Here is a 27,312-nt window from a genome sequence, read left to right on the forward strand (position 1 = left end):
GTGCCAAAAACAGTGACAAGAGAGGCATTCTTTGCTGATATAGCAACTCTAGTGACTCGAGCTCGCCAAGTAGAGGCCTTTGCAAAGATACAAGCCATGGATTCAGTAGTAAAGGAGTTGGAGAGTGTGATATCCTTCATGAGATTAGGATGTCCAGCAGCCTTTATAGTTTGTTTTAAGGAGCGAGGGTGGCCGAGTGTGGAGACTACAGAGATGCGCCAGGATTTTGCCACTACGAGAGATCCAAGTATGGAGAGCCAAGTAGAGGCTTTGACTCAAGAGATAGTCAAGATACACAAGGATGCATATTACACCCTTCAGAGGAGCCAAGCAGACTAGGTAGCAGCGGAGAGGGCTCAGGAGGAGTCAACTACCAGGCTAGCCGCGAAGAGGGCAGCCTGGGAATCCGAGAGGGAAGCTTTATTAGCCTGACAGAGTCAACTATAGAAGGTGGCAATGGAAAAGGAACAATTAGCAGCAGAAGTGTGGGTGGCAAAAGAGAACAAGAGAGAGCTTGGAGAGATTGTTGAAATGATGCAATCAGCTTTGGAGCTTCAGATGGAGGCTAAAGTAGAATTGAACGTACAGAAGGAGCAAGTGTATAAGCTCCGAGCAAAGCTGAATGAGCTTAGAGCATAGATGGCTACTACACCAGGGACACATCCCTCTTCTTAGTGTCAAAATAGTGATGTAATTAGTTGTTTTGGTTGTAATTTGAATTTTGTTATAAGGGTTGTCTTTATTTTGTTGTCCGGAGACAACTTTACTTTTTTGGGGGGGATGATGTCGATAAATTCTATATTGTAGCCAATGGGTAGAATTGTCTCCAAAAGGGTGCATGACGGTTGAGTCAACCCTTCAAGAAAGTATATGTACACCGTCCAAAAGGGACTATTGAACATCATCATAATCATATTGTAAGCATTGGAGTGCATATTGCACATATGAATAAAGTATCTGTTCTATGTTATATCTTACTGTACTACATGCGATAAGTATCCTTTTACCCTGTACGGTAAACAAGTCTCTTAATGATCATCACTTAACTTTGTTGGTCAATACATGTTATAATTTAGTTGTTCGAACAAAAAACCTCTATGGTGAGTCAACGAGTTCAAGTCTCATACTCTGACCGCTACGATCAAAGATAAGCAAATTTTCAAAGTATAAAATCAAGGACCTTCCCTTGCGAGTTTGAATAGAGGATTTCCTCAACTATTGTAATGTTTTATGTTGTCAAAAAAGTGACAAATCAAAACACCACCAAGCCACATTACCGAGTTCTCCACAAGAATCCCTGAGTCCCAGTCCGAACCAAACTAGGTATGGTTCTAGGCTCAATTCCTTGTGGGTTTGAACAAGGACCGGTTCATAAACTCAAGGATTTGGGGATCTGCTAGCAGAACATAGACCTGTTTTTGCTTTTGATTTTTTATTTTTACTTTTTATAAGTATTTTTGGCAAAAAGGATCAAATTGGCCCCCAAACCCTAATTTTGACCACTAAAAACATTAAGAAGGCAAAACCTATTTAATTTATAAAATTGTGAATGAAAAACAAAATTCAAAGAGAATTAAAGACTAATTGGTGCATTCTGTAAGCTCCTTCGTGAGCTATTACTACATGTGTTGCAAGTATTTCAAAAAGATATAAAAGAGAAAGATTTCAACAAAAGAGCTGCAAATCTGTTTTTTTAGTTTTTATTTTAGTTTTCTTTAAATTAATCTTACAAATTGAAATGAACACTCTAGTTTTGTTTTGTTTTTCCAGTTTGGCTTTGTGTGTATCCATTTTCTTTATAGAATGGCAAGCACTTTTAGCTTTAGGAGTCTGTCTCAGTTTAAACCAGACACCCACTCTTGGCTATGGGAATATGTGGAAATGGTACAAAAAAATACCATCTGAAGGAGGTTTCATTTGGGTCTGTAATCATTGCAACGAACAATATAACAGCTCATATAGTCAAGTATAGAAGTAAAAATTACTTGGGAAAAATTTGGCTTTACAAGCAAAAAAGAAATCATATAGACAGACAAACTATTATTTTAAGAACTTAAGGGCATTTCCATAGCATAGAGATATAGAGAGCAACTAAAACAGAGTTTAACCCATGAATTTTAAAAATAGAATTTTGTTGTTTATACTCAGTTGATTACTAGGCGAACATTCAATTAACTTCTTAAGAGCGTGATCACCATATATTGCAAGTCCGAGATCAAATATTAGTCAAGCCTATAAATTAATAGAGATCAAGATTTATCAGAAAGTGATCTAGCTAGTGTTAGAAATTTAGTAAAAGTAGAAGCCATTTCAAAGTGATGTGAGACTTTCATTGAGATTGAGGCAAGGAGTTTCGTAGGGGCAGTTCAATATTTGAGAAAGGTTATCAAATCGTATTCCACAATTGCAATGCTTCATATTTCATAATATGAGTAGATTCAACAAGAGCAGTTTGTTTACTTGAAGTTAAATATTAGCAACTGATGCTTTCTGCAATACCTAGCTTGCAACTTTTATTTTAGGTGGAGACAAATGTTAATAATAAAATTAAACATTAATTAAAATATATTTATTGTATATATAAATTGAACATATTAATTGCATATTAAAAGTTAAATATGTACACTATAAATTTTATATTATGTTTTAATTTAAAACTTATGATATAACTATTAATGTAGTAATACTCAATAATAATTTAAATTTTTATAAACTCTATAACTAATTATAAACTATAGGAGTTCACTCCTTCCCTGTCATAGTGGTATCTATAATAGTGCATAATAATTAGAATTTTAAAATTAGTGTATAATATTAATTATATATGTGTTTGTGTCAAAATCCATGAGGCGGGGCGTGCAGAGAGATAAAGGTCATATTTAAGCCATGATTTTCAGAAAATTCGCCAACTACTTTCACATAATCTCACATGCCTCCTATGATTTAAGATGACTGAGGCCCTTTCAAATTCGGTTGATGACTATCATTGCTCTTCCAACTCCTTTGTTTAAGGTTTCCTAGAGGTCAAAAAGAAAACTAAGAGACAAAATCACAAACTATTTCCACATTGACGTTGATTTCGTCCCGGAATTGATCCTATTTCTATGGGATTCATTAGTTTTGGGGGTTTGGGGGATTATAGCAATATTTTTTCACATTTTTTGTTGTTTGTTAGTGATTTAAGCACAATTTAAACACCAAAAAATCATTGAAGAGCAAGAAAAAGTAAACAAACTGGCATCAAAAATATCTACAAGTTCTCATCCTTTGCAAAAGTCTAAAGAAGGATCAAAAGCCTCTCCATATCTTGAACATGTCGAGGGTCAACCATTGTTGTCTATATCTCAAGAACAACCGATATCACATAACAAATCAAAGGGACCCTTAAAAACAACATTTTGCAATGAGAAGAGAAATTGTCGAGCAAGAAATAGTCAAGATGTATCTATCCCAATGCATAGATATGTAAAGTTGTTCACTCACCTTATTGGCAAAAAAATGGTGAAATCAATTAATGAGGCTCTAAAGGGGTTCAAGAGCCATGTTTATAAGAAGGTGCATACTCTTTATTGGATATAGAAGTGTAATATGTAGAGGGCATCTTGAAGTCCATCAAGGATTCATGGATCAAAATAGGAGTGTCCATCATATTTGATGGACAAAAAGATGCAACAAATTGTTTGATGATCAATGTTATTGCAGCATCCCCTAAAGGACCAATGTTTTTGAGAGAAATGGATTGTGAAGGACAGATCAATGACGGTCCATTTATTGTTAACTTTCTTTGCCAAACCATTGAAAAAATTGGCCCTCCAAATGTTGTTCAACTTGTAAAAAGTATAAACAATACCAAAAATTATGGGCAGATAGGTTACTGGTTGAGGGACATTATTCACACATTTTATGGACACCTTGTGGAATGGATCAAATGGGTGTATGCCAAGGAGATCCAAATGCTCATCACCAAACAACATGTCACAAGGAACATTAAATAGTCCTTTAAATTGGAGCTATTGAAGGTGAGTTAAGTTATTTAAACATGTTTTAGTTTATTAAATTTTTGAGTTTTTTATTTTGATTTTAAAATAGGTTGTTGAACTATTTTCCGTCCAATACACTTGTGTCGAGATGCCATGTGAAGATTCATGAGACAATATCTAGAATGGTAATCAGCCCTAATTGAATCATATCGAAGCAATGTATCACTACAAGGGCAAATAAAATTAGGGTAACAATACTGGACGATTCTTGTGGGATCGTGTTCAGTACCTTTTAAATTTCACTAAATCTATATTGAACATGATCAGATATACTAGCATTGATAGCCCAGGTGAGGTATATAATGACATTGACTCAATGATCAAGAGTACGAAAATCATCAAAAATGGAAAAGAAAAGCAAGATCTAGAAGAGGTATTTGTCAAAGAGCTAAAACAAATCATTGTGGAGAGATGGAACAAAATGACTACTCCTTTGCATCTCCTTTGAATTTGCATTGAGTCCCAAGTACTATAGTGACATAGTCAGCAGCTCCTTACTGGTACATGAATTATTCCATATAGAGATCCCAAAGTTGCTCAAGGATACAAAGAAGTACTTTGTAGATTCTTTCACCATGACATACGGCCTACAATAAGTGCCGATTCATGAATTTTGCAAGCACAAATGGTTGTATTCCTGAAGCTGTTTGGGACAAGCAAATGTTAAATGCTCATTAAAGGTGGTACTTACATAAAGGAATCTTACCAAAACCTACAATCTCTTGTCATCATAACTTTAGCACAAGTTCTTAACCATTAAGATTCTTGGTGATGAATTTATATTTTAATTTTAACCATAACTCCTAACTCTAGGAAACTGAAAATCTTGATAGGTTGCTAGTTCATCTTCATCTCAGAGGAAATTGGAGCACATAATACTCCATTCAATAACGCACAATATAATCATGAGGCTGAGAACGATAGTACTACTGCCACTGCTAGTGCCAGTGTGAATGGCACTATTGTGGTTCTTGTACTTTACCACAGCATATGGAGGATGATAATAGTTTTTATGACCCATATGATATTTGGTCAATGAAGGCTGATTATTGACAGTTGACATTATTATTTTTTAACAAAAACATCGATATTGTGTTGTATTTTAGCATTTTGCTAGGTTATTTGAACTAAAAATGTAATATATATCATGACAATCATTTGACTATTAATATGATGGTCTATTTTGCTATGTTATTTGACCATTAGCACATTGGTGTATTATGAACTTAATTACTGCTGCATATACGTATATATTTTTTATTTTTATGTCTTTGTATGGACAAAGCCAACCCCCAATCAAAAATTTGACCAAACATGCAAACCTTAGTTGCCGATTCGTGACACGAATCCGATTCGGGCACGTGAATCGGATCCGTGGATTCGGGATTTTTTTTTTTTCCCAATTATGATTCGTGGAGGATTCATGCATATATATATATATGCATTATATATACTAAAAAATAAGAGAAATATACATAATTCTAAAACTAAATCATTTCATAGTATGAATCTATGATTCTAGTATGCATCTATGAATCTAGTATACTTGATCAATGACATTGATAATTAATCTATTTTCACGATTATAAAGAAATTCAACACATTCACATTGAATTACTGAAAGTGAAAGTTTGTAACATTCAAAATATAGATTATTAAACTTAAAGTTGATAACATGATTTACTCATAAAAGAGTCAAGAGTCAACACTAAAGTTTTCTATTTAATCATCAAATGGATTTTCAAGAAAATCCGCATCAGAGGGGTACTGGTGAGCTGCAAGTGCTGCATCTGTATCAGTAGAGGAACCCAAACCACTAGTAGTAGAGGGGATTGTTAACTCATAATCCTCCTCCTCATCATCCACATCAATCAAAGTGGATCTAGCAAGATCCCGGATGGTCATATCTAAATCAGGAGTCTCGGGTGCTACATCCCAAAGCTTTTCAGGCCCCTTCTTGTACTTAGTGTCCTTCCGTGACAACAAGCACAAATTGTTGTGAATGAACACAAGGTCTTCTGATTTTTTTGGAGCCAATCGGTTGCGTTTGATTGAGTGGATAAAGGAGTAAGTACTCCAATTCTGCTCAGCGGCAGAAGAGCTGGCAACCTAAAGAGAAATTAAAAATTATCAATACAACAATCAAGATAAATAAATTAAATAATAAATTCAAGGAATTGAGAATGTTAACCTTAAGCTTAATTTTACAAACTTACTTGGGATAGGACCTTTATGGCAAGAGGTTGGAGGTACGTGAAGGCTTTCCCATGAAGGTACCACCATTTGATGGCACCCATCTTGCTTTGGTCTGCTATGGCAATAGGGTCGAAATCCTCACCTGAGTTGAAAGCAGCAAATTCACTCCTCACAATTGCCCCAATCTCTGGATTTTGGAATATCTTAGCTAGTGCCCTCTTATACCCATCTGCAACCTCTGCATCTCTAAATGGTGGCACTCTACCTGGAAGGCGAAGTACATCTGCACTATAGTACCTGGGGATAACAAAAGACAATTGAACACTATCAAATATCAATAGCACAAACATTGGATAAAATAAGCACAAACATTTGATAAGAACTACAGTACCTCGGGGATAGAGCATATGCAAGGAGGTGCAAAGGTGTGGTCATCTTGTTCCATCGATGATGAACAATTTTTTCCACCTTCTTGTAAAGGGTGTCCTCAGGATCATTCTCCCTCCTCTGTATGACCTAAGATATGAAATATGAATAATAATTATAATTATTGAATATGTCAATTTAAACTTTAGAATCTAGATATCTCTCAAATAAAAAATTGTTGTAAAAGAGCGTAAAACTTACCATTTTAATTTTTTCCAGCATGCTATCCATGGAATCATAAATATCCCCAAGGCATGGCTCATCACTATCTGTGAAGCGAAGCATTGCCATTATTAGATCGGTGATTTCCAACACATAACTCACAAGACCCCACCAATCCTCATCTAGTATCATTCTTCTCACATTTAAAGCCCTTGATGTATTGGAATTCTTCCAAATGCCCCATTGGGGGCTAATGACCATATGCTTCAATGCTTCTTTTACCTTCACAAGTCGTCTCAAGACGATTGTGTGAGAGGCAAAGCGGGTTTCAGCAACCTAAGAACATGTTAAACTCAAGTTAGTAAAACATTTAAAAATTAAAACATGTTAATGTAAACAACAAAAATTAATAATTGTGGAATCTAATAATATTCAATTATATATTAAATATAAAAATTTACCTTCAATAACTCCAAGTCCGAGAAACTCCTAAAAATTGCTTGTGACATGTGGTGATTTGTCACAAACATTTGAATCTCTTTAGCTTCCTCATATATCCTTTTCACCCAATCTATTTCGGTGCCAATTGCTTTCATCACTAAATTGAGAGAGTGGACGATGCATGGTGTCCAAAAGATATGATCATATCTAGACTCTACAATTATCCCTGCAGCCCTGCAAACTTTTGCATTGTCCGTGACCACTTGGACAACATTATCAGGACCCACTAACTCTATGGCATCAATGAGAATGCGTGAAATAAATTTTGCATCTTTCACTTGCCCTTCACAATCAACTGCCTTCAAGAACATTGCCCCCTTAGGGCATACAGCAATAACATTGATCAATGGACGGTTTCTACAATCTTTCCAACCATCCGAAATAATAGACACACCCGATTGAACCCAAAAATCTCTTATTGGTTGAAGTTGAGCCTCTACATTTCTCCTCTCATCATGTAATATGGTAGTGCGCAACTTCTCATAACCAGGCGGTTTGTAACCATGGGGTGCATCATTTATTGCTTCCACCATCTCCCTAAAATAAGGTGATCTAGCAAAATTAAATGAAACACCATTTGCAATTAAACAACGTCCAATTTTGTGATCAGCAATGTCTCTCTTTTCAATTTGGAATGCCCTATCTAGTGGGCCTCTCTTGCGGGTGAGTGGAGATGGGTCTTCATCTTCATAATTTGTAGTTGGCATAGGCAAAAAAGGATGTGTTCTTGTGTTTGTTTGATCAGATGATGGTGTTGGTATATTTGTTTTTTTGGAAGCACCACGTTTTGCTTTTGCAACTGCTCTGTCAGCATCATCTTGCTCTTTTGCTAATACTGCTATTTGTGCAGCTGGTAATCCCTTCTTATAACTACCTTGACACATGTGAATTCCTTCACCCGCAGGGCCCAAAAAATGTAGTTTCACTCGGGAATAGGAGCTTCTGTGTTGTATGTTGCAAAAATTACATTTCCATATGTATGCCCCACCCCCAAGACATTGTGCAACTCTTGTTGTGTGTCTCCATAAAGGAGACCCCTTATCAATTTTGAAGCTTGGTGATGCAGCCCCACCCCCACCCACCCACTGAGCCTTGACTACTCATTGTTCTATTCTTGCAATCTAGAAAAAAAAAGTGAAAGAAAACCATGCTTCACACTTGCACAAAAACTTGAAAATTTGGAAAACTAAAAATAAATCAATAATCTATGAAAGAATTCAAGAATATGGTTGAAATGCATACCTTAAACACTTCTTGCAAGGTATTTGAAGCTCCACAACCGATCTCCTTCAAATCCAAGCACTTCACTTCAAACTAGCAAGTATGAGAGAGCAAAATGAGAGAGCAAATGAACTTGCATTGTGATTTAGAGGGTCGTTTTTAGGGTTTAGGGCCTTTAGGGCAAAAAAAAAATTAAAAAATGATAATGGGCCCACGTTTTTGCAAGTTCCTCCTGTCATTGCCGCAGATTCAATCGGATCCGCGCGTGGATCCTCGAGGATCCGGGCAGGATTCGTAATCCTGCCTGTGGATCCGTAAGGATCCGCGGCGGATCCACAGGCAGGATTACGAATCCTGCCCGGATCCTCACAGATCCATACGTGGATCCGGATCCGGCCATTTCCAGGCGAATCCGGTAACTTAGATGCAAACCCAACCCCAATCTTGAGTCGGAACTGGCAACTTAGCCAACAAACCTGGGCCAAATGTCACTTAGATAACTATTTCATTATTTATGCCTCCAAAGCACGATGAACTCTACTCTAAGTACCTTCTTGGCTCCTCTTGTCACTTAAGGCTGACCAAACTGTTATGCAACCCTAGTACACTGATTTTACAATCTTTGAAACAGCTGAATGTTGCTTGGACCGTACTACACAAATTGTACAGTTTGGGATGTTTTAAGTTCGCTTAGAATTTTTCCTGTTCTAGCTGTTCATATAAAGTGATGCACAGTGATACAGGGAAGGGTGTAAAACTGTAATTACTAATTATATATAACATGAAGATCTGCCGCTGAAGGTGACCGTTGTGCTTTATTGCTATTGAGTGTTGGGAACTTTGTTGATCAACTATAAGTCTAAACTATGTCAAAACCTGTTCTAAGAAACTGTCTTCTGCATCCATGCCATAGAAGACTGCCTTCAACAGTCCAAGTGTGCCTATTATGCTAATTACTTGTTGGCTTGTGGTTAGTTAATTGGTAATAGTTGTAAATGGTTGCCATTGTTGTGATCTAAATGGCAACCATTGAGCACTTCAAATACAATTCTCGTGGTCAAGGAAGGCAGGTGAGTTTATACTGTCCTCCCTATTCTACCTACATTTTGTTACATAAACAGTATTCTTGAATAAAGTAATCAGTGTTTCTCATCTACAATCAACTAGTATATACTGCCGTGTTCTTTTTATTGTGTAACAGGTAGCATAATAATTTAACAGTAGGCAAAGAAGTGGCTTCTTTTCCAATTCCATATGGGAGGTAGATAGTGTGGTAGATTTTTTAACCAATCCAGGCAAGGATCAAAAGACTTTGACAACGCTATATGGTGTGGGTCCCAAATGTTGGTCAGCTCTTAAAAAACAGCTGGCTTTTAAACCACCTTAAAGGCTTAAGCCCATTTTATTTTAGTTTTGGCCACATGACAGACTCTGCAGATTTCTTTCCTCTTTAATCCCTAGCACTAATGACTCATGCAACCAGTATATGTTAAAGGGCTAGGATGTCCAGTTCGCCTGTTTGGGACCTGAGACCAGCCACAGTACGAACTTGTCTGTGGTCCTGGTCCGGTCTGGACAAGGTCCGGTCCAGAGGGGGCTAGTTCGAACCAGTCCACAGCCAGTTCGGACCTGGGTGAACCACATCGAAAAAAATCGAACCAGCATCGACCTTGGTCACACAGATGGTCAATGTCAGCGGTCAAGTTGTTTTTTGTTGCAAATTTAATAATTGTCTGACATCCACAACCCTGAAAAGTGGATGTCAAAGGCTAATGTTGAATTCTAACTCTCATTTGTGGTATGCAAAAAGGTTATTTTCTCTTGAGCTGGAGCAAATAGATGATTGGGAAAGAGTTTGATTGTGTAAAGAGTTGGGAGATTGATTGGTGGAACTTCTTAAGTGTTTGTGCCTCATTCCTACACCTTCGCAAGCTTACACTGAGTGCCAAAGGTAAGTTCTTTTTTCATTTGTTATTTTGTTTTATTTAAGTTTTTATTTTATTTTCGTTTATCTTTCATTATCCATAAAATCTACCTATTTTTTGGTTTTATTTATTCATTCTCTTGCTTTTATATGAAAGACTATAAATTTCTTTCCATAGGAAAACAAGCTACAATGGCATCTACCTCTTCCTCCATAGGCAATATTGAACAAGGAAAGAACTCCATTCTAATTCTCCTTTGTGAAAGTATGTTGATATTGTAAGACCCTTTCCAAGAGGTGGTGCATTTCATTGGAAATGCCAGGGCTGCAATGTAGAAAAGAATATTTCATATTATCAGGTGGTAGGCCATTTGTGTGGAATCCCTGAAAGAGGACTCACAAAATGTCGTGGCAAAAATGCACCTATACCAAATGAAACAGTTTTAAGATGTATTGTGGAGCATGAGGCAGCAGGAAAGAGAGGATCACATAGACAAAATACAACCATTGGCAGTGAAAGTAAAAAATAAAGCAAAGGGAATACAACCCCTCTCTACAAATATTGTGATAGAAGGCGACCCCTTTTATGCTACCTTAGTTGACCTTGATACTAAAACTGAAGCAATCGTTACACAAAGGAAAGGGACCACTGGAAACTGCATTTCAAAATGAGAGTCAAGAAATTGCTGACATTGATGTGGCAAGATGCTTATATTGAAATGGACTTCCTTTTAATATTGTTCACTCTCCATACTAGGAGAACATGTTAAAAAGTGTCAATGACGCTCCAAGGGGGAATAAGGGCCTCAGTTGTGAGAGAGTAGAGACCACCTTGTTGGATAGAGAGGTCAAGGGAATTGATGATGCATTGAAGAGACAATGGTATTAATTGTTTCAGATAAATGGAAAGATGCAAGAAATCGTCCCTTGATCAATGTCATGGCGATATTCCCTAAAGGAGCAATGTTTTTGAAATCAGTGGCTGTGAAGGAAAAGTGAAAGATGGGTCATTTACTGTTAATATTCTCATCTCTTTCATTCAACAAGTGAGAGCTAGAAATGTTGTCCAAGTCATAATAGACATGAGAAAGAATTGTAGAGCTTTTGGTTTGATGGTTAAAGAGCGATATCAACATGTTTTTTGGACACCTTGTATGATCTATTCACTCGGTCTTATGCTACAAAAGATTGGCAACAAATTTGGGTGGATCAAAGAGTTGAACAAAGAGGCTAAGGAGACCCAGATTTTCATCATAGATCACAACATGACTCAAAAATTATTTAGAATATTCTCACATTTGAAGCTACTAAAGGTAAGTGAACTTCAACTCAAAGTTGTAATTTTATTTTTAAAAATTAATTAGTATTTTACAATTTCTAATTTTCATAATTTGATTGTGTAATGTGTATTCTTTTTTAAAGTATAACTAGTTTTTTTTTTCACTATAATTTATGTTACAGGTTGTTGAGACCTGTTTTCTATCAAACTTCATCATCTTCAGATGACTTGTGCAGGTGAAAGTGGCACTTGGCAATATAAAAATCAAAATTTATAGGTCTATATGAAGACAAAGCAACACTAAGCAGGCAACCAAAATAAAGAAAAGGATATTGGACGATTCATGGTGAGAATGTATGGAGTATCTCATACAGTTCACTGAGCCCATTATGAGTGTGCTTCAGTACACTGACAAGGATAGGCCTTGCCTTGGAGAAGTCTGTAATATCCTCCTCTAATAATTTTTTTTTTATTGGTAAGAGGCTGAAGCCAAGATTAATTATTATGTGTTGCAATTAATTATTATTATTAATTATTAAGCTCAAGTAGACTCGAACCCAAGACCTCCCAAATAAAAGGCTCTCAATTTACCGTTGTGTTGTAGGTTCTTGCCTAATATCCCCCTCTAATAATTAAATTTAATATTAAATCATAAAAGAACTGAAATATAAAATTAAAAAAGCAATAAATAAATAAATAGTTATAATTAATTTTAAATGATTATATTAATAGTAAATATCCAAGTATTTGTCAATGTATTGATACAATTTGCAGACACTAAGTATAAGACCGTTGAAATCAACAATCCAGACTTGATAGGGAGGCGACTTGATGAGTAACAAAAACCAATAACAACAGGAAAGGGCGTATCAAAGGTGATCAATATACTATAATAGGAATAAGTAATCATTAAATAGCAGTGACTACTAATACCAAAGATGGCTAATACAGAGATGGATAGAATTATTTGAATAGATGGATTCATTATCGATAACAATAGTATATTACCAAAAATGATAAGCGATCTGAAGGAGTAAGACGATATCAATATCAAGGTTCATGAGGATAGTTCCACATAACCAAGACCCATCAACAAGACCCCAACTGACTTTATCATAGAAACTAAAAGTGGTCAATGATATTATATAAGAAGAAACACATTAATCAATGTAATCTATGTAAACTTGATGTCTAAATAATCAATTAACTAGTATGTATAACCCAGTGGTTAGTCATTATTATAAGATAATATTAATTAAAAACAGAAATCTTTGCAATACCCCAACATGTACAATTAGTAGTTAAGGAGAAGATTGTGACAGGGCATCAGACGCAACAGCTCATTTGATATTACAGATGTAAGAAGACCTTTGTACCATTCATGAGGATCATTCCACGTAATCAAGACCCATCAACAAGACCCCAAGTGACTTTATCATAGAAACTAAAAGCGGTCAAATGATATTATATAAGAAGAAACACATTAATCAACGTAATCTACATAAACGTTATGTCTAAATAATCTATTAACTAGTGTGTATAACCCAGCGGTTAGTAATTATTATACGATAATATGATTAAAAACAGAACTCTTTGCTATAGCCCAAGATGTACAATTAGTAGTTATGGAGAAGATTGTGAAAGGGCATCAGATGCAACTGCTCATTTGATAGTACAGATGTAAGAAGACATTCGTACCATTCATTAGGGGAATGGAGAGTACTAAATAATTATATATATTGGTCACCCATCGAATCCAAAATGGGAAATTATAAATATATTTACAAGGCTGGCAAGCTTTGAGCTCAGAAAATGATGTTGTCACATATTTATGAGCATAATATTGATTCACAGAATATTATATCAATTTGCTATTAGGAATAAATGGCCAATATATGGCCTGGTGTATATATAGCGTTAAAATCTGATAACAATAACAATGAAGTATATTGGAATTGATAAAAGAAAATATATTAATGATCATGAGATCAAAAGTATATTTTATATAAATTTATTAATAATAATGAAGTCAGAAATCACATATGTATGTATGTATGTATGACACATGTATGTATATGTATATGTGTGTGTGTGTGTGTGTGTATACATATATGTATATGAAAATGTGTGTGTATGTATATGCATGGGTATATATGTATATATGCGTGTGTGTGTGTGTGTATATATATGTGTGTGTGTGTATATATGTGTGTGTGTGTGTGTATGTACGTATATGTATATGTGTATGTATATATGTGTGTATGTGTGTGTGTGTATATACATATGTGTGTGTGTGTGTGTACAAATATACACACGTGTGTGTGTACGCACATGTATTCTATATGAGAGGTATTAGTCTAAATCTAGTCAGGAAGTAATCATCTGCAATGCTGGTAAGAATTGTCTGAAAGTAAATTATACTATTACGTATCTATGTTAGATATTGATTTACAAAATATTATTATTTATACTATTATGTATCTATGAGTTAAATACTGATTTAATCATATCAGAATTCTATAAGGGATAGGGAATCCCTACATTGTCTAATATGTATAAATACGATAAAGGAAGTAATGCTAAGATCATTATTAACTTAGTAATGAATATGGAAGGTTGAAGCAACTCAAGGAATGGCAGTTTGAATCCCAAAAGGATAGTTCCCAAGATAGGGTAGAGATCAGTGACCTTAAGCACCTTGTGGACAAAGTCCCAAGAAAGGCTTAAGGGTTTGGAACTGTAAACTTTGAGAGAAGCTATCAAGTGATCTCTAAGCACTTTGGATTGTATTGAGACCTCCTCTTTCCTTATAACAAAGTAATAGTGGGTCAATCTTAGCAATAAGAAATAGATATGAAACTAAATTACTTGATACATAATACAAATGGATGATTGCCCATACTTTTACCATATGTTTATGCAAATCAATGCATTTTCTTGTTGCTTCATGTAATGTCCCCTTCTCTACGCTAGACATAATGGTGCCTAGTTGGTCTATCTTTCCATTTGGATAGGCTAACGGCATTTGTTTAAGGATGTCATCCAGTCACAGAAGTCTTTTGATTTCAATAGAGGAGATATTTAAGTGGAAAATTCTAAGGTTAAAGTCACATTGCTTTATGAAGTTGACTTATAAAGTACTTCATTATTTAAAATCACTTTATGACAAAATGACTTAAGTGACTAAAAGACAAAATAGTCTTTTATCCCACATTGCTAAGTTGTACACATCTCCCCTCACTTCGAGGTTATAAAAGAGAGCAGTTGCATAGGGATTGTCACGGCAGCAAGAAATTGGGTGTCTGAATTCAGTAGTGAGTATTGGCACACACAGGTCTTATCTGGCAGTTTGGTGCTTGACGGCAGGCAAGGTGAGTAGACATCCCATAGTCGAGGGAGGAGAGTTTAATGTGGGTGAGAAATATACATACCAGACTTACTAGAAGTCGGGACACCTACAACAGGGCATGTTACAGTCAGCGGTCATACACCATAACCCACAGGGAATATAAGAGACAGCGAAGTTAGCAGCCAGTAGACTGGTCATGGCAGCTACATCTTCACTTACAGAGAGGTCACGGGCAAGGGATATTATGCTAAGTCTGATTCAAGTAAATAGTGTGAGCATTGGAGTGATTGGGAGTTGGCAGTTCTGGAGCCGAGGTCATTAGAGGCATGCCGTGGACAACAGTGCAGACTTCCAGCTATATGTAAATTAGACCAGGTTCCATTTATTCACTCATTGTGTTTGTAAATTTGTGCTAGTGTTGTAAACATAAGTAAGCATGTTGTAATACATTTATTAATTATTCCTCTATGATTCAGGATAGACACATTATTGTATAAGGTCTGCTGTAGTGGAGAATAGTATAAACCAGCACTGTTATTTCCTGAGTTTTCACATTGTTTTGCAAAGTCTTTTAGTCATATTACAGTATTTCCTAGAGTCAGATTTCTTACAGCAGTATCAAAACTTAAAGACCCGGGGATACATGCCAACTGTTTGACAAAATGCCTCTAGTCCAAACTTTTTCTTTGACCAGAACAGGCATGGATTATTACAATTCAACTTAGGATATAAGAATTGAGGTTAATTCAAATAATAATTGAACTTAAATAGCTAGGTGACATTACAAGATCTATAATGACATAGACTCAATGCTTAAGAAGGTCAAGCAAATTATAAATGAAAAAAAGCAAGATCCTGAGGAGATCTCCTTCAAACAATTGCAAGCAATTGTTGTATAACAATGGAACAAAATGACCACTCCTCTACATTGTTTGCCTATGCATTGACATCCAAATATTATAGCACCCAGTACACTAATCTTCTAGGAAGGCTGCCGCCATATAGAGATTTAGAAGTGACTGATGGGTAAAAGGAAGAATTTGAAAGACACTTCCTGGTGAAGATATGTGAGATCTGATTACAAATGAGTTCATAGAGTTTGTGAATGCAAAAGGTCTAAGTAATGATGCTCTTCACAATTGGTTTAGGAAGGATGCGCATAGTTGGTGGTACCTCCATGGCCAAAGATTCCAAACATTGCAGCCCCTTGCAATCAAAATTATATGACAAGTTTGTTTTTATTGTTTTTTAAAATTAGTTGAGTTCATCTTTATAAACTGCCAGTAATTTTTATTTTTATAAGATTAATAATATTATTTTAATTGTTTACTTTGTTTGTTTTCATAGGTTGCTAGTTCATCTAAATCAGGAAAAACTTAAGTACATATTCTTTCATCCTCTTAGTAAAGCGCACTATGCTGCAATCAAAAAGAATGGAAAACTTAGTACTTACACATTACAACTTAAGTCTCGTCTCACACAAGAATAAAGAATACAAAGAAGGGGAGACGAAGAGCTGAGATATAAATGCAGAGCTTGCAGACTTGGACGCTTTCAGTTCTCAGCTTGCACTTGATGAATTTGAAAATTTTGATACCAATAATATTATTGGTGTACCTGATCCCATTGACCTTAGCTCTGTTTGTGAGTCAACCAATGCAAACGAAGATGAACAAGAAGACGATGAAGAAGAAGAATATCAATAAGTTTTTAATCCATTAGTTGGACTTGGGGTAATGATACTTGATTTATGATATATCACTTGACATTTTAATGTTTTGAATCTTTGATGTTGAAATTGAAGAATATGATGGTATGGTCATGATTCATGATGCTATGATTACAATTTTATGGTGTTTTTGTTGTTTAAATGTATTTATGATACCATGTGACATTCTAATGTTAACTCATGCTTCTTAGCTTCACAAATATGTGTATATGTGTGTTTGTACTAACAAATGCAAATTAACCCAAACCCGATTTCAAAATTTTGCCTTATCAATGAACCAGTCCTTTGAACTCGGCATCCTAAGTTAAAGGTGATAGGATAAGTGTTGGATTTGTTAGGATATTTTTGCCACAGTGTTTACTCCCAGTCCCTGTGAGTGGATTTCTACACCCTCTAACCATTTTCATTTTTTTTAAATGCTTTCGTACTTAGCTGCTATTGGGTCTGGCATTGCGGCCAAGTTGGGCTTTGGTTGCTTGCTCTTGGTGCAGTTCTGGGGTTCTATGGCAGAATGTAGCACCTAGTCATACACTTATGACCCATATCTGCATGGCAAAGTTTTGGGTAACCATCTTGAAGCAAACCTCCATTGTTATGATTCAGTTGCACTTTGATCTGTAAAGGGTGTTCGGTGAAGACAGAAGAGATGATGTAGATGCTTTGTTGTTGATCAGAGAGATTCTTGTTCAAAAGAGTTTGTCAGCAAAGAACAGACTGTGGATGATGCAGATTCTTCGTCTGAACACTCCGCAGATTGTGGGTCGGCATTAGAAGAGCCTAAGGTCAATGAAGATAAAATTTGATGTCCTTCCTTGGTGGAAATATGGAGGATGTGATCTGGCTAGGAACGAGACTTTCATGGTATATTGGGAGCTCTGAAAGTTGAAGAATTACTGCTCAAACTTAAGCAGACTGGTGAACAGCCTGATAATTGAGCCATTTGCAGGTTTCAAGCACCCTTCCTTATACCAACCGTTCAGATTCACTATCAAGGGCTAGGAAGAAAGCAGAGGTATTCCGTGAGATCAAGTTTCCTGCCTTGAATGCACTTGGGGCAGTTGGAAGAGCAGAATGGGGTGGCAGTGCAAGATGTGGCCAGCTGGGACACCACCTGAGTTTGTTTACAGTGGTCGGAGACAATCTCAGTAATTAACACTGGCTAACGTGTTTTAGGGTATTGTTGGCTTCTTGTTTTGGTATCTCATTTTTTGGTTCTCTTCATTTCTCAACATTTTAGTCAATTTTTTGGTATTTTGTTTTCTTTAAACGTAGGCTCCAATAGATCCCTCACTAATTAATCAGTAAAATTATAAAGTTGCTAGTTCTCATAATACAATTCACCATATCATGACCACACCAAACGTTTTCTGCAAAAATATTTTTCCTCTGTACATTTGTCCAACCAAAAATTCATTTCGACTTATATCCAATCAAGTGTTACAAAAGGAAACTTGATTTTTTCCCCTTGGACTCTTATTTAGTTAACTATATCATTTTGCAACCAACCAATGACTGAAATTTTGCTACCAAATATAACGATTCACACAATTTGATTAGCTTCCCACCAAAGGGGAAAGAAACTATACATAGTGCTTGAGCTGCAGTAAGTCTAGCACGGGGATCCTTTACTAACAATTTCTTGACAAAATCCTTTGCACTTGAGCTAACGCTTGCCCATGGCTTTTCACGGAAATCAGGTTTCTTTCTTAGAACCTGCCAAACAATAATAAAGAAACTTTGCATTAGAAAAAGGAAACACAATAAATTACAAAATAATGTAATATGCTACTAGCAATAAATATTGATGATCTTGACCAGAGAAAATACCAAAAATCCATATGAATAACAAACAAAAACTCGCATAGTTTAAACCAGAAGCATTCCAATCATTTTCATTGACTGCAAAACTATCACATTTAACATAGCAATTATTAAATTGCAAAATAGAATACAATGCCATTGACAATGAATCTCCATTATTTGGGCCAAACAATATGCCAAAAACCTGTATGACTTGTTTTTAAAAACAGCTATGTTTTACACCATTTCAAGCACAGGGACAAGATGAAGCAGCAGATGCATTTTTCCAGGATGTTTCCCAGAGGACCATTTTCAAGGAATAGAAGGGAATGGTAGTATACAAATTTCAATCACTGATAACAACAATTTCAATATGTAAATAAATCATGAGAGCAGTCATACAACAGCATAATAAATTTCAACAAAATCCCTATTCTTCTGCCACATAGGAAAAAACCTAGGTAATGGATTGAAGGTAGTTAATGAATATTGTTACTTATGTCAACCATTTGACCTGCATTTAGCCATTGGAAAATAACTATTTTTCTTGCTTTGACTCCTTCAAAATCCAGCAAAACTCTCCAACATAGGTGAATGTGTAGAGATAATGGGTGTTGCACACATTGCATATTATTGTTACATTTTATTATTTTATTTTATTTTATCATGTAATGTTCCACCTAGTTGGACATGCAACATGTAAAGATTCTCATGGGATATAATAGATGAGTTGTATTGTAACATTGTAATAATATTTGATGTAATTATTTAATATTGGGGAAAATAATTAAATGCCCAATATTAAATGTGGAGTCAGTGGATTAGGTAGCACATAGTTTTAGCACATGGTTTATGTAATACCACTTGGTGGTTTTGTGGAACTTGCTACTATATAAGCAACCACAAGAGTAGTTGTTGTAGTGTGAGAAAGGAAATGAGTCGAGCGAGACAACGCTTGACAGGTTAGCCAAGGGAACATTTGTAAAGGTTGGAAGCATGGCATGGGATGTGTAGATTTATGCTTGTTCACATGGATTTCTCGGTGGTGGCTATGGCTTTAAAGGCTTCCATGGTTGTATTGCAATGGTATTTCTGTTGAATAATACATGGTGATGGATGCTTTTGGAGGCTGGGTTTTTCCCTCAATGAGGATTTCCCAGGGTATATCTTGTGTCGCATTTTTGTGGGTACGTTGTCTATTCTCTTGCATGTGGATTTCAATTGCATATTTATTTCAGATTTATTATGGGTTATGTGGAAATGGTTATATTTTTTATTGCAAATTTCCTTACAAGTGGTATCAGAGCTATAGTTGTATTGTTGTAACCCTAGATTGAATCCACGGGAATGCATGAGAGGATAAAAGAAAGGGCAAGATATATGAGTTTTTATTGCAAATTTGAAGGTATTGGATTTTTTTGTTATGATGGGATATTGGTAGATTTTGGGCATATGAAATTATTGGACAAAAGGATTTTTTGGATGGTTTATTTAAATGAGGGTTTTAGGGGGTAGCTTGCAGAAATGACCTCCTAGGTAAAAACAGACCTCACCATTGGATCCGGGTTGACATTTCCATAAATTTTGATATATAATATGCCCTAGTTTGGCCATGTTCAGAGGAAATGAAAGAGTTTTTCAGTTTCAATCCATGATGGCCGTCAAATTTAATCCCGTCGGAATTTTCGTCACAACAAAAAAAAAAATCATAGTGAAAATGGTAAAAGGCTGTCTTAGTAAAACGGCCATAACTTTTTCTCAAGATATCAAATTTTAGAGTTCTTACAGGCATTGGAAAACTAATTCAGAGCACTACAACTTGGCATAGGTTTGGTTCTATGATTTTGACATTTTGTCAGGTTTTAAGAGCCCAAAAGTCAGATGTTATTTATCTGGAGCACAGATTAAAGCATAACTTAGGCAAACAGAGTCAGATTTTGAACTTCGAGTAGTCAACGAAAAGCTTTTGGAGAGCTCTACACATTGGTTCAGATTTGGTGCAGGTTTGGCATGGTTTATTTGGTAATATATTGATTTGAACAGTTTATAGATATATTTTCACTATGGTAACATTATAAGTTTATGGCATTGGAGATTTAAGATTTGATGTCATTGTATACTCAATTCATATTTTAGATTGGTCTCATGATGATATGGTTATCAGTATTTGGTTTGGATATGTATGATGATTTGTTGAGTCTACAAGTTGTGCAGTGTTGTAAGCAGTCTATACTTACAGGTTGCATTTATAGCTTGGTTATGGGTTGTCTTTGCCCATTGATCTTTCATTATTGATGCATATTCAGATTGGTGGCTTGGATTTGGGTTGTCTATGCCCTAAGTCACATGATTTGCTGATTTTTTCTTCAAGTAGAAGGGATGAGATGTTACCAGGTATAGTCATGGTGGAGAATTTTGGTTCACTATTTTATGCTGACAGGTTGGACACATTGAGAGTTAGTTGCTCGGTTCATGGATGTGATCACGGTGTCATGGATTTTGGCATGACATGATTGGATATACAAGTACATCCTTGATGTTCATTAGCTTGGATTTTTTATTCAGTTATGGTAGTATATCTTCTTGGTTGAGGATCATGATTATTTGGTTTCTTTTGAGGAGCTCATGATGTGCACTTTGAGTTCTTTGATGGTTTGATGCTTTGGTTGATTCTCATGGTTAGAAGATGATTTTTTCATCATTATGTCATGAATAGCTTGGATACACGATTTAATGGGAGCTTGTGACAGTGACGAGGTGACAGTGTAGGATTAGCTCCTGGTTTGGTTTCGATTGTATCTTCATATAGGAGATGGATTTTATGATGCCATGGTTACTCAGTACCCTAGTTGAGTGGGAGTTTTTTTTTGGCATTGATATATTTATTGAGTGTTTGCAGATGTTGGAGATTTGTCTTAAATCCTGTTGTTGTAGAAGCATCTTTATCATCTGCATGGTGCACTTGGTTTTCTTCATGGTATGTGGAGATGGTTTTTTTCATGGTGTGTGGAGATGGTTGCATCTTGAGGACTTACAGGGTTCTTGGTTAAGGTGTGGTTTATGTTTTTATTTGGCATGTTATCCTTGGTGTGAGGATGGTTTGATTATTATGTCATGGTATACTCTTGATACGTGTTTATAGTTGTGATATGTTATAGTATGTTCATATGGAACATGTTGTCTTTTTTGAGATAGTTAGATCATGTTGTCATGTTTATGTTCCTGAGGCCATAGTTGGAACTTTGACATTGATCTTGGTTTAGTTTCTTGGTATTGAGTACACTGATCATAAGCTGGATACTTCATGATATTGCTATGTTGCATTTGGAGTTGGCATGGATTGATTGGTTACAAGTGCTCATGGATAATTAGAGACAGTGGTGATGCTGATTTCTCTTGGATTAGAGAAGTATTTGTTGGGACGGTTGATGGTTTCAGCAAGAAGTCCAAGGGGCAGTCACCTGATATGGACTTGAGAGGAGATTGTTCTTAGATGAGTCTTGATTGAAGACTTGGGTATCTTGATGAGCATTCTCATTCCCCACTCTTGGTCTACTCGATGGTCTACTTGAGAGGTATAGCCCATTATTTTTCTCAGGTGCATTATATTTATGTTTTTCTTTCATGAATATGGATCTTGAGCTATGGTACGTGAATTAGTTCTGGAGGGTTCATTTGAGAGATGGTTTAGCATTGGTTATCTCCATGTGCATATGTTGCTATGTTGGTTGAGTTTTGGAGATGGTTTTATATTGGGCATATTCCTTGGTTTAAGAATGGTTTATGAGTTTGATCTTCTTGTGAGAGGCTTAGATCCATGATTAGTTATATGGTATGGTTTGGATGTTGTTGTGGCTTGTTGTTGGGGTTTTATGAAGGAGATCATACTTGCACAGTTTACATCTAGAGGTGTGTGTAGAAGGACATGATACAGGTTATGATTTGCATGGTTTCTTTGGTCTTGGTTATCTTCCTGGATGTTCGTTTTCACTTACATTGAATTTGAGATTGATTAGAGATTATGATCACTAGTTTGTGCTCATGTATGTCATGTGAGAGATGACATAGTTATTCCTTTAGCTCTTTCCTCTGTTGGTTGTGGAGAACTTGGAAGAGCATTGGAAACTTGTTACGAGAGTTGTTCTTGCAGGATATCAGTTTATGTATTGTGGATGTCCTTGATTCTACATGGATTCACTTTTTTGAGATGTTGTGAGTGGATTGGTTATAGATTTGACATTATCTTTTGCAGTGGGAGCTTCTTGGCATATATGTGGCAGGTTTTGCTCTTGAGGCTTGTCATTGTAGGTTACAGATTGGATATGTTGATGATGTGAGATTCACTTGGTATACCTTTGGAGGTATGGATAGTTGAATGGGTTTGGCACTTGCTGTGGGTGCTATTTCCGCTATGGATATTTTTGACAACTACGAATACATGTGATTGCCTTTGGATCAGGGTTTTTGTGCTTGACATTTTATTTGGTACAGGATTTTATGATCTTCTAATGCGACAGGTTGGGTGGCTTTCTCTTTGGATGGCTTCTATGTATGTCCAGTGGTAGTGGCATAATAGGAAGTTAGATCATTCATGTTTGAGATGCCAGATACTTTGATTTTGTTGCGGGTTCCAGGATGGAGCACTTGGTGTACTTTGATCCATGATGGTGGATGTGCTGGGAGGAATTGTTCCCTTGTTGATTTATGTGGTTGCGGATTGACCCTATGCAATGCATACAACAAGTGGGAGATTGTAGAGATAATGGGTGTTGCACACATTGCATATTATTATTATATTTTATTATTTTATTTTATTTTATCATGTAATGTTCCACCTAGTTGGACGTGCAACATGTAAAAATTCCCATGGGATATACTTGATGAGTTGTATTGTAACATTATGATAATATTTGATGTAATTATTTAATATTGGAGAAAAGAATTAAATGCCCAATATTAAATGTGGGGTCAGTGGGTTAGGTAGCACATGGTTTATGTAATACCATTTGGTGGTTTTGTGGGACTTGCTACTATATAAGCAGCCACAAGGGTAGTTGTTATAGTGTGAGAAAGGGAAAGAGTCGAGCGAGACAAAGCTTGACAGGTTAGCGAAGGGAGCATTTGTAAAGGTTGGAAGCATAGCATGGGATGTGTGGATTTCTGCTTGTTCACATGGATTGCTCGGTGGTGGCTATGGCTTTGAAGGCTTCCATGGTTGTATTGCAATGGTATTTCTGTGGAATAATACATGGTGATGGATGTTTTTGGAAGCTAGGTTTTTTCCTCAATGAGGGTTTCTCAAGATATATCTTGTGTCACATTTTTGTGGGTATGTTGTCTATTCTCTTGCATGTGGATTTCAATTGCATATTTATTTCATATTTATTATGGGTTATGTGGAAATGGTTATATTCTTTAGTGCAAGTTTCCTTACAGAATGGGTTGACTCCAACTAAAAGGTTGTGGATGCTATTCATAGTGTTCGACAACTGTTTTTTTTTAATCAATGGATGAAAGTCATATTCTAGTAGACTTTTAGTGCTATCTTTGCCGATAATTATTATTTCCTGACTGCTTTTGCTTAATCATAGGGCATGTTTCTTATCTATTTGCAACTTTTTTGACTCTTTGAAACAGTGGCATATGTAGGTGATGTGTTTTTATTATGCATGAATCTATCACCATGGATTCAATCTACTCCGTTAACGAGAATTTTTCTTTTGGAAAATAATGCATTCTCTACATTTTTTGTAGCCTTTACATGTCTCACATTAAGTGGTGTAAAGTCAAAATTCAGTGGGGTATCCTATTGAGTAAACATTTGAGATATTACACGTCTTGTGAAACTCAAAATTCTCCCAAGCAAGACAATCTTTTTGAATCATAAATATGTTGAAGCAAAGAAAAACTAGAAAAAAAACTTGGGGTATTCAATCCATGGGGGATGGCTAGCCATCCTTGATGCATCTAAGGGATGTTTCCCATGTTGCTTGGCCATCCTAAAAGAGATCCCCTCACTCTCTTGCTGTCCCAGAAATGTCTTTGGGATACGGACTCCTAGGGCAAGGAATATGTCTCTGTTCTTTACCAAAATACAGTTTTCCTATGTTTATTGCCCCACATGGACCCTATCTAATGAATAATTCGATAATTGTAGTTCAAATAACATCTCTACAATATTAACTACATTTCACCTATTCAAACTTGACACAAACATAAAAAGACACTTTTTAACTACAAAACATTGAAAAATGAAACCCTAAAAGAAACCTATAAGCCTAATGGACATCCTTAATTTACAATCACGTCTCCATTGCACAGAGTCTCATTCTTGCTAAGTCAATTTTGCATTTTGCAACGTAGCTAGATTCTATAAAAGGAGAACAATCACAAAGTGCCAAGGGGGTGAATATAGATTGAGATTGATCGTCTCCCTCTTTACAACATTCCTAGCTAGCCATCTCTTCAACCCACCCGTCCTCCCCAATGCCATTTATTCACTCCTTACAGCATATACGAGGTGGTCAGATCCATGAGGTGCAGCAAGGCGGTGGATGAGGAAGAATTCCAGGCGAAGCTCTTCAAGCTTTGTATCTATGTTTTGGGTTCCTTCCTATGTTGTTTAACAAAGTGTTTTGCACCGGGTTTCCTAATTCTTATTCGAGGCATGTGATTTATCTAATCCATAAGACTAGCTTGGTTTCGAACCCCGACAACTATAGAACCATCATGATTGGGCATACCTTTGCCAAACTCTACGTCATTGTGCTGAATTCTATTATTTCTAGAGAGATTGAAAAGGAGAAATTGTTGGGCAAGAGATCAGGCTGGGTTCCACATGAATTTTTAGACCATTGACCATATCTTGACGCTACAGACTATCATTGAGGAGGCTAGGCACCACTCTGCGAAAGTCTATTACTGCTTTGTAGACTTTTGTAAAGCATTTGATTCCGACCTCTGGGCATCACTTTTCTAGAGACTTAGGGGCATTAGGATTTCAGTGACTTTACTGACAGTGAATATGAGACTATATGAGACGGTGGTTGATAAATTCAAGACTCCTAAGGGCTTCTTCGATCTGATCCAGAGCACCATTGGTGTGAAGCAGGGTTGCCCTCTCTCCCACACTTTGTTCAACATCTACATTGACGAGTTTGATTCCTTTCTCAGGGTTTCCTCGCTCCCTAGCAACAGGTGCTACCTACACTAGGTTTTGATCTTCATTCTCCTATTTGTCGATGATGTGGTTCTTTTGGCCTCCTCGCCTGAGGGGCTTCAAAGGCTTATTGTTGGGTTGGCCTCCTCGCCTGATTGTCACCAGCTTGTGGTGAACCTAAGCAAGACTTGGGTCCTAGTATTCAACTGTTTAAAGACCTCACACCTCTATTTCAATTTTCAGGGGTAAGAGATTGAGATTGTCTCTTCATACACTTACCTCTAGGTTATATTCTGTGGGCCCCGCTTTAGAATGAGGATCTCCCTTGCAACCCAGGGTTAACAAAGGGTTGGGTTCCCTAGCCATGTTGGAGATAGTGTTTCAAAAACAATGTCCATTCCATAATCAGTAAATGGATTCTCTTTGACATCAACAGCTATGTGCGTATTGTCCACTTGCATGGATTCAACACCAATAACTATGCAAGGATGTGACAATACTACTTGTGCTTCTTCAACTTCTTCTTCACCATCAGTAGGAGTACTAGCCTCAACATATACTAGACTGGGTGATTTTGGCTGCGCACACTCCTTGGCGACCTTAGGCATAGAAGTCATATATTTCACGATGGCTTCCTCTATTTCTTTCCTTACTTCTTCGTAGTTCCCTCCAATCAAAAGAATAGCTCTTCTTTTATTCCTTAGCTGGGGTTTGATGCCTTTCAAAATTCTGACCAAATCTTCCTTTGTGTTCACTTTACACAATTTATTAATCATGCTTTCTCTTAGATTGGTGTCTTCTTCGACCACTCTTTCCTTCCTATTAAGTAATCTGTTGTAGAGATCTTCTGGAATCTTATTTTGTATACTATCAAATCTCTTGTTCCTCAAAATCATATTCCTTACAATAGCGTTCTCTAGGTGACTTCTATCCATATTACTATACAAACTATAATATTTATTCAACTGTACAAAATTGTCATCATTAATAATCTGCATGTTTAGATTTTCTATCTTTGGTTTCCAAGCCTTTTTGTCAGTTGGTCTCCTTCCTTCTTCAGCTGCTTGCTCAACTGGCTTGTCTTTAGTTTCATCATCAGATTCCTCAAAATCACTAATTTGCAATGTTTTTCTTCTTTTCCGGGGTCCACTAGTGGTTTGCTTGACCCTTTTCTTTGAAGGTGTTGTAGGTTCTTGTTTAACCTTTACCAATCTTTCTGACTTTCTTTGTGCAATAGGTGTATCAACCTCTGATTGCTTCTTTTGCCGATCACATTGTACTCTAACTGGTTGCATAGGTGCAATAGGTCTCTGCACAATAGGTCTTGCAATTGTTACACCTTTAGATGGTGCTGCAATAGAAATAGGTGTAGCTTCTAACACTTTAGACTGTCCACTGGCTTTCATCTCCATTGCTATCCCATTGACTTCATTAAATTCTTCTCTAGTCATACTAGATTCCTTGAGAATGGAATCTAACTTCTTCTCCACATTCTTCTTAATCTCCTTGATATGAAGTTCAGAATG

The 27,312-nt window shown here is 36.3% G+C and overlaps 2 protein-coding genes across 2 annotated transcripts in view; both read right to left on the reverse strand.

Moving 5' to 3' along the window:
- The window catches only part of LOC149552355 (calcium-dependent protein kinase 28-like), a 171,586-nt gene that overhangs the window by 93,255 nt on the left and 51,019 nt on the right, over positions 1-27,312 (reverse strand). Inside the window, exon 7 of the mRNA XM_089787900.1 lies at positions 18,414-18,540. Coding sequence (XP_089644026.1) covers positions 18,414-18,540 — 127 coding nt within the window. The remainder of the gene's footprint in view (positions 1-18,413; positions 18,541-27,312) is intronic.
- Positions 6,112-7,219, reverse strand: LOC149552358 (uncharacterized). Its single transcript, XM_089787901.1, has 3 exons — positions 6,864-7,219; positions 6,628-6,752; positions 6,112-6,533 (listed from the first exon to the last, which is right to left on the reverse strand). The coding sequence occupies exons 1-3, from the start codon at positions 7,083-7,085 to the stop codon at positions 6,245-6,247; spliced, it is 636 nt and encodes a 211-aa protein (XP_089644027.1). The 5' UTR covers positions 7,086-7,219; the 3' UTR covers positions 6,112-6,244.

Source organism: Cupressus sempervirens, chromosome 6 (genome assembly GCF_028749045.1).
Source record: "Cupressus sempervirens isolate cs-2001-9-10 chromosome 6, ASM2874904v1, whole genome shotgun sequence".
In the NCBI taxonomy this organism is placed as follows: Eukaryota; Viridiplantae; Streptophyta; class Pinopsida; order Cupressales; family Cupressaceae; genus Cupressus; species Cupressus sempervirens.

Excerpts from the sequence above, each read along its gene's own strand:
- LOC149552358 (XM_089787901.1), bottom strand. The coding sequence starts at position 7,085 with ATGGTCATTAGCCCCCAATGGGGCATTTGGAAGAATTCCAATACATCA. Across the intron at positions 6,753-6,863 it reads TGCTGGAAAAAATTAAAATG|GTCATACAGAGGAGGGAGAA; the intron begins GTAAGTTTTACG and ends TTCATATCTTAG. Across the intron at positions 6,534-6,627 it reads GCATATGCTCTATCCCCGAG|GTACTATAGTGCAGATGTAC; the intron begins GTACTGTAGTTC and ends TGTTATCCCCAG.